The sequence below is a fragment of the Macrobrachium nipponense genome, chromosome 11 (genome assembly GCF_015104395.2).
Source record: "Macrobrachium nipponense isolate FS-2020 chromosome 11, ASM1510439v2, whole genome shotgun sequence".
In the NCBI taxonomy this organism is placed as follows: domain Eukaryota; kingdom Metazoa; phylum Arthropoda; class Malacostraca; order Decapoda; family Palaemonidae; genus Macrobrachium; species Macrobrachium nipponense.
In genome coordinates this window covers 79,036,621-79,045,779 of record NC_061087.1, presented here as the reverse complement: position 1 = coordinate 79,045,779, position 9,159 = coordinate 79,036,621, and the positions used below count along the sequence as shown (strand labels likewise).

The following is a 9,159-nucleotide window of genomic DNA, read 5'->3' as shown; positions in this document are numbered from 1 at the left end:
TAATGAGCTGAAGGTCTTATTACACAAATAGATAAATGTGAAGCTCAATTTAAGCATAGATCTCCGGAAAAGATTTGCATATTCCGATCAAATGTAGAAGATGAGAGATGCATATATTTAAGAGAAACATATTTAGAACGTAATATATTTTTAAACTTATAAAACAAATTCATGAATTCGCATGAATAATTCTGAGACTTCCTCACTACAAGTTGCACAGACTCGAAAATGTAAGTTTACCTTAAAAACTTTTAGAATGAGTTTAATTACCAAAAGAAAATATTGATTCTTTCTTATTAGAAATGGCTTAAAAGCTGGAGGACGAAACAAGTGTGTCATATTTAAGTTGCGAAAAGTCAATAATACTGCGCAGGAAAAAGTTTCCACCTTCGGCTTATTTTCCGCTTTTAGGTTATTCCACGAAAAGGTTGGCAAGGTCAAAGCGCCAGCGTACACTTTCCAGTTGGAAAATAAGTAAGCCCTTATTTCAGTAGGTGTTAACGTTGCCTTTTCGCTGGAAAGTAAGGTCGCCTTTTTTTATTTTTTTATTTTTCTATTTATGTGCAAAATACTCCTTACAATTTGAGTCTTGTCTCCAGCTTATGGAATAGAATAGTATTATTGGTGACATAAAACGCAAACGAACATACATACGAGAGAGAGAGAGAGAGAGAAAGAGAGAGAGAGAGAGAGATAGAGAGAGAGAGATGAGAAGAGAGAGAGAGAGAGAGAGAGAGGAGAGAGAGAGAGAGAAACTAAGTTACAACTGACAATGATTTCTCTACAGTACATTCACTATATCTACATAGATATTCTAAGAGCTGAAAGACAGAGGAAGTATATATATATATATATATATATATATACATATATGAATATATACACATGTATACACACATATACATATATATATATATATATATATATATATATATATATATATATATATATATAGACTGTGATATTGATTTTATTATATTGGGAAGAATTTCATGGTCAGAATAATAATAATAATAATAATAATAATAATAATAATAATAATAATAATAATAATAATAATAATAATAACCCTGAACAATTCTGAATGTTTTCTTTCAACATACATGTGACAGTCGACAAAACATTCATATCAGACGATCATAAAATATGTTAAACTCTGATTATACATGTGCGTAATTAGAGACATTTACAATGGCCATACACTCATTAATACAAAACACCTGTTTTTTATTTTTTTTTTCACGAAAACATTGACATTATGCGACTCGTTAATTTACTCGCCAATAAGAGTATTAGTTTTAATCCTACTGGACGCCTACAAATGATCACAGTCTACGAAAAAGGATAAAAAATAATTACAATTACAATGACCAGCATTTGCGACCATATTTGTTCGTTGAAAAATATGGCCTCAGGAACTCAAGTTACAGAAAGACTAAAATTTTATATTTTTATGTGTATATATATTACTTAATATATTATATAATGGGCGTATGTTTGTGTGCCTTTCTGTGTAAAACATTGACCGAGACATGTAATGGGTATAAATAAAATTGGTAACTTTCAATTCAAAATGTTATAAATAAAATATAAAACTGTTACAAGATTAATAATCCCCTATACAAGATATAATTTTCTAGCAATCGTGTACATAAATTGACAGATATTTGAAGGACAGCTTGTGTAGACTAATGTTCTTAAACGCGTCAAAGTCACTGTCCAAATGAATGTGGTCACACTTTGAAAGAGAAGGCATTGCTGCTATAGTTTTCATATGCATTTTGTGAACACCTTCAGATAAGTTTACCGAATAGAGCGAATGGTCACGGATGCCTGCTTTTGTTTCAAAAAGTAAATTTTATTCATTAAAGGGTTGAATCTACATAAGTACATTCTAGTTAAGGTACAAAATAAATAAAGGCACCGTAAAAAAAATAAAGTTTCTATTTTTGTGCTATTTGTTTTTATGTTATCCATGTGGATATTGATAATTATAATTGATAAAGGTTATTGGATTACGCCGTATCTTTTAGCCAATTTGACGACAATTTCAGTATAGGAAGAATTCTAAGTTATGTTAATTGAGAACGAGTTTACAACGGTATCAAATAATCAGTATTAGAATACAAATTTGTAATACTTCGTCATTTTGAAAATAGACAGGATAGCTACATTATATTACTTTTGCGCTGAAAAATAAATAGAATAAAAGAAACAACTTTACTGTCACACTTAATAAGGAACTCTAGTAAAAATAACTTTTCGTTACATTAAATATACATATACATACATTCATGCGTAAATGCGTACATCAACCACCTCTAGGGGGAATATTTTATATATATATATATATATATATATATATAAAATATATATATATATATATAGCATTAAAAATAATATATGAATGTATGTATTTATGTATATATACACGAACATTTATATAAAAGCACCCAAGATTTCATTACGTCTAGAGTTCGCCGATTCTGGTCATCTTAAACACATAATTCGATCATACAGAAACTATACATAATATATACATAATGATCGTCACTGTCTTAAAATTTATGAAATTATCAGTAATAATACAGAGTCTTGGCACAGATAATCAATATTTCGGTCGCTGGTAAACACAATTGCTCTGAATACGCAAGAAAGTCGAACATTATTTTTGTTTCTGCTATTCACACTATATACCTACATCCCACAGTCAGGAGCGAGATGATGCTTTGATTAGTGAAAAATATCTCTTCTGTTTTTAAAAGGTAAGGAGGTATTTCGGAAAAAGGGAGTTATCTCTTGTTTTTTTTATTTTTTTAGGACGTCGGATCAGTAAAAAAAAAAAAAATCTACACCTATTGTAAATTTCTCTCTAAATTCAGATCTCGGTATTCCATTTGAAGAAAACTTTCGGTCAGCCCTCAATATATTTCAGGTAGCATCTATGTTCAGACAAAGACATTGGCTTCAAGTCGGTGAATGTCACGAAGGGAGGTCCGACTTGGATGACAGCTGTCGTGCTCTTTCTTATACCTTGAAACTAATTTCATTCTCTCAATTCCGTTAGTTTCCGTCCTCAGAAAATAGCTTATTGACCGTCAAAACATCTCGGTTTCCTGTGGTCCAATTTCAGGAGGGCTTTACAGTTAAGAAACTGACTTCGTGCGTCCAAACATAGACACGAGTTTCACTTCGTTCATTCAGCGAAAGGATAAATTTCCTGGTGTTGGAACGTATTTCATTTCGTTCACTTATCCAGTTGCTGAAATCTGCGGTGGTCAGGCTTAGAAACTGTTTTCGAGAGTACACTCCTGATATACACAACCAAAACTTCATTCCCCGAATCTACAAGCCAATTCAAACCCCCTGGGCCCATATACTTTACCTGTTGAGGGATTCCCCACTTGTGACCGACCTCTCTGGAGCATTATACGAGTTCAACACTATCGAACCATTTTTACCTGATGTAGGGCATATCACCTCTATTGTGACGGACATTTTTTACTTCCAAGTTAACTGAAATGGATGAAGGGGGGTAGCGTCAACTAGTATATAGTTCTTTTCATTCTCAATCATTTCAGATTTAACAACTTTGGCACCAATGAGATGAAAGGGAATTTCTTATCACTGGTTAGTACAAAACCTTTTCATAATTCCTAAAACAAACGTGTTTCTCATAAAAAAATGAAATTAACTTTTCCCTTTCACTCATCATCACTCTCTTGGCATCACTGAATTTTTTCATTATTCCCTGACAAATGCTTGTGCAAGTCACTGCCGAAAGCTAACTAAGAAATCCAGATGGTATCGCACATCATACCGCGCTCATCCACTCGTCCCTCTGGTAAAAGATACAAAGGACATCGTTAACACCTCCCTCCAACACAGTAGCAAGATTAATCCATTCACACTTCCGTCAGAGGCTCAAAGGAACGATGAGTCCGCACTTTTTAAACCGTCACTTGTACCAACGACTCTCCATCTTCCTGCCACCCGTCAGATCTTTAATCATGATTCTTTCTATTGGCTCGGCCATCACCTTCATCACGCGTCTTCTCCCAGACCTGAAGGCTGTAACAATACGTCATTCATAATCCGCCTCCCGTGTCTGTTAACTTTATCATCAACCAGCACTTGATGCTTGTCAAACCACCGGGGTTATTTTCTCCTTTCTCCCTTTCTCTTTCTCTTTCTTCTTTCTATATATGTTTGCATTTAGGCGGTGGCACTGCCATTTCCCACTTTCTTTTTTCAATCTCCCATTTTCTACAGCAATCACATACTTCGTTTCCGATTCCATTTTCTCGTAGAAAATGTGTTTTCTCGAATACAATAAGCGTTTTGGCGATCCTTTATGATTTAAACTAAATTCTATAAATTATAGTGAACGAAATACTGCGGATGTCTGTGTGTGTGGGAGTGTGAATGGGCGTGTCCATGTACGTGAGTGTGGGCGTAGGGGGGTGGGAGATGTGGGCTGGAGGACGCGTGAGAGGTGTGGGAAGGATGAGATGCGAGAGACGGATGCGAAGGATGGGATGGGTGAGTGAGACGGGCGTAACTGTGCTCAGAAGCCCTTGTAGGACCCCTCTCTCCAGAATACGGATCGGAGTACGCCGGTTCTGGATAGGAATCCGGATAGGAATCCGGATATGGGCTCGGATACTGGTCCTTATAATTGTTTGTGTGAGGTCCCCTCATGGTGTTGCCTGGGTATCCGCTGACCTCCTAAAATGAATAGAAAGTAACGATTAATAAGTCATTTGATCAAAAACATAGTACAGGAAGATCATAGTCTCTAGTTGTGATATCAAAGCGATAAAGATACACTTTAGAAATTGTTAAATCAGTATCACAACACAAAATTACTTCAGCACTATCACAAGACAGAGTTACTTCTATATAATTATGTCCGCATACATAAGGAACCTAAAGGTGAAGCTTAAGAGAAATGAGGGTATTATTGAACTGTCATAGAAATGAGTCAATTTTAATAAATAAGCAATACTTGAAAATCCTTTGGTAGCTACAACATTAATTATCTTTGAAATAGGCAGGACTGTGAGTATTCTTTGATCTAAATCAGACTTTTGTTTCAACCATAAAAAAATTCTAAATGCCCTATAATCAAATGAACAGCATCATTCACTCTTATTCGTCCCGAACTAAAAAGTAATTTCATTGTGATGTTCAATGGCAGGCATATTTATAAAGTACGTATGATCTACCCTAGATATAAACCGCTTATTATTTTACGAATACTATTTTTTTAATGGAAACACTGTTATAAAAAAAAACAACTTGAAAAACGAACATCCCACACCAATGTATATTAAAAATGTAGAAGCACTTAAGATATTTGTGTGTGTGTGTAGAAATAAATAGATAAATATTATAAAATATATATATATATATATATATATATATATATATATATATATATATATATAGAGAGAAGAGAGAGAGAGAGGAGAGCAGACGTGGGGGAAGGGTGTGTGAGCTAGTATAGAGATGTGGTTAAACGATGGATACGAGAGAGAGTGGATTAAGATGACGGGAGGAGGAGATGAGAGATAGAGAGAGCGAAGAGGGGAGGAGAGGAGAGAGAGAGATAAATTAAGACAAAGTTCCATGAAGAAAAGATAATTCTGCTGTGTGGTAATAAAGACTTCAGCCTGAGATAAAGTAATGGAATGACCTCTTTGTTAAAATCCATTCATTTATCTGTGTTTGTCTCACCTGATAGACGAGGTCAGGAGGGCGTGGCAGGTGACCATGGGAGTCTGGATTTAGAGGTGCTAGGGCCGAGGTGTCGTCGCCTTTCAGCACGGGTGTGGGTGGGGAGACGCCCACCGGTTTGTCAGGGGCGGTTTTTCTCATCTGTAGGGAAGAAATAAAGTATGTCAGTGTAAACAAAATACACCTGGCTTATAAATTTTGGGTCTAAACGTATTTATAAAGGATGAGGATTTTGAAAGAAAACGCAAGGCATATGATTTTAGAAAGAGAATGTATGCTAAATTAAGTTTACCCCATAACGCCCTAATAAAACATATGAAGGCAAGATGAAAATAAAATTTTAGATAAGTTTTATAATTAAACAGCAATGATGGTGACAGAAAATACAAATATACACAGTCCGAAAAGAAACCACATTGTGTGAATGTAGGATAAAGTATAGAACATATAATCCCTATTAGATGTTTTTAAAGGGTATAACAAGATAAAAGCGAATTTTTTTTTTTTTTTTTTTGTTTTTTTTTTTTTTTTTTTTTTTTTTTTGAGAGAGAGTGAGAAGTCTGGGAGTACTGAATTATGAAGAGAATTCCAGAATCTGGGAATGAATGGCATGAAAGATTGATCAGCCCTGCTAATCCTCGTGTTTGTGATGTTCAGTAAGCAAATAAAAAGTGTCTGGACTTTGTAATTTAGTTGTTCTTTCTCTCATAAGTGGCAACTTTAATGCTAAAATACTATATTATTGGCTTGGTAAATTTGCGTTTGTTTATTCATCTTGATGTGAATATTTAACCATATATATTCCGTTTACCTACGAGAACTGTACATAATTTGAGAGGTGAACGAATACATCATGAGCTTACTTAAAAAATTAGCACGTGCGTAATTAATGAGAGAAAAATATTTATATATGTAACACGAATTCAAAGCGATGTAGATACCAAGACGCTTTTTTTTCCTCTGCATAAACAGGACTTTCATTTGCACTTCCTTGGCAAATGCTAATACAGTATTTGCCTAAAGAACGGCTTAATTAAGAACACCAATATTGTGTTAATAAAGGGCTTGCTGTAAAGCAAGTAATAGATTACTGAGGAAAGAGGGGAAAAAAGGAGCGGAAAGGCGAAGCTAATTTCAAATGTACAGAAAATGTTTCCACAGGTTAATTGCATTGTTCACTCTCTCTCTCTCTCTCTCTCTCTCTCTCTCTCTCTCTCTTTCTTTTTTGTTGACTAATTATTCGGTCCTCAATGAAATGATCAGCTGAAGTTGCAGAAAGTTACTTTTTTTTTTTTTTTTGCTTTGTCTGCATTGCTTGTGTCCTTTGCTTTACTATTTTCTTCTTATTTCCGTATCCTTCTTTCTTAATTCTTTCTTTCGCTATATTTTTTTTTTTTTATCTTGGCAGCGAAAGAACGCTATTAGATCATTTCTTTACTTGCATGTTTTCAGACTTCTTTTTTTTTTCCCCTTCGATTTTCGAATAAATTGCCTCGTTGTATTTATTCTAATTTCCGTTCATTATTTGTCTTTTATAAATCAAATTTCTCTTAAGTAAAAGGACGCCAACAAATAAAAATAAAAATTTAAAAAAATATGTTTCTTTTCTAATTCTCATAAAAGAAAATCGATAGATTAATAGCGTTTTATACTATTTACTCAACCAGATTTTTTTTCGAATGACATAAGATGGATTAATATCATTAAGTAACGTAAACAGAGGCTGTCTTTATCATCACGAATCCTTTGATTATTTTCGCTTACTCGAGGAGTAAGCCGTAGAAACGGCTTTGTTGTTGCTCTTGTTGTTGGGGGGGGGGTGGATTAGGAAAGGTCTATGGAAGAGCCTAACAAGGTCTGAAAAAGGTATTTCGCGTTGAGTTAAAGATACAGGAATTTTAGGATAGGATATGTATGATGTATTTATTAGAATGAAAATGTAGAAAAAAAATAATGTTCTTTCTGAACAATACAGAAAACTTATTTCATATAATATATAGCGTATTTATTTTAAACTTCGTAGGTATAGCAAGGCTCTATTTGACTGTGGATTTTATTAGCACATGTTTATTTACATTAAAAGTTAGAAATATAACGTTTACAAAATATGTGTGAGGATAAAATCTTGCATGCGTTCCGAGTAAGCTGGAGGTCAGATCATGAGTTGTTGACTTTCCAATTAAATGGAAAAAAAATTTAAATTTTTTATTTACTCCTAATTTTTACTTATTTTATCTAATGAAATGTCATCAGTGGATAAGTAAAGTTCTGATTTTCATTGACGCATGAAAGCTGTCATAAAAAGATGTTGATAGAATTGAAGCCTCACAACTCCTGATAACAAAATGAATTTGTCCAACTGAATAGAAATTGAACAATGAACTCGTGTAAAAAACAAAGAGAGAGAGGAAGTGAAGTAGAATAAAATGGTAACTGCTAATTATATGTAATACAAAAATCATAATGGTGTACGGGAGACTTTCGAGGCATTAGAGAAGACAGCCACGCACATTCACCGTAGATTTATATATACATATATATATATATATATATATATATATATATATATATATATATATATATATATATATATATATATATATATAAGTCATATCACTTTTCCGTGTTCATTATACATATATCGAGCTACAATGTCCTTTAATATTTAATTCGCTCTACCTCGGAATTAATATATTTTCATATATGCTTAACCGAAGGGGAATTTTTTCTCGATAATAGACTTGCCTGGATCGGGACGCGAAACCCAGGATCCTTTCAAATCCAGGAACGTCAGTGAAGCTTTAACCTACGGTAGTGTAGTAGGTAAAAGCTTCACTGACGTTCCTGGATTTGAAAGGATCCTGGGTTCGCGTCCCGATCCAGGCAAGTCTATTATCGAGAAAAAAATTCCCCTTCGGTTAAGCATATATGAAAATATATTAATTCCGAGGTAGAGCGAATTAGATATTAAAGGACATTGTAGCTCGATATTATATATATATATATATATATATATATATATATATATAATATATATATATATATTATATATATATATATATATATATAATATATATATGAATAACTTGATCACGAAGTATATAAAACGTGATGCTATGTATAAATAAAGGTTTTTTGCCACGAAGGAAAAAATGAAAAAGCGAGATAGCCAAGTACTTTCGGTCCTGTTCGGACCCTTTACTGAGGCAAACTGATTTTACAAAGAACAACATAGTCAAAAGAAGGCTTAATATACAAACTGACACTACTAGATTAGCCATAAGGGCGATTTTCACTCAAAGAAAAAAGGAGGAGTGTGGCTAGCCTCTGGCGACTCATCCTTTCTATAGAGTGAAAAACGCCCTTATGGCTAATCCGGTAGTGTCAGATTGTATATTAAACCTTCTTTTGACTATGTTG

General features: G+C 33.6%; 1 protein-coding gene across 2 annotated transcripts in view; it reads right to left on the bottom strand.

The window, feature by feature from the left end:
- Positions 1-2,739: 2,739 nt before the first annotated feature.
- The window catches only part of LOC135206372 (fibroblast growth factor receptor-like 1), a 208,698-nt gene continuing 202,278 nt past the window's right edge, over positions 2,740-9,159 (bottom strand). For both annotated transcript variants that reach the window (XM_064237791.1, XM_064237797.1), the window contains exons 10-11: positions 5,740-5,880; positions 2,740-4,728 (exon numbers count right to left, since the gene is read on the bottom strand). In XM_064237791.1, coding sequence (XP_064093861.1) covers positions 4,372-4,728; positions 5,740-5,880 — 498 coding nt within the window. In that variant the 3' untranslated portion in view covers positions 2,740-4,371. The remainder of the gene's footprint in view (positions 4,729-5,739; positions 5,881-9,159) is intronic.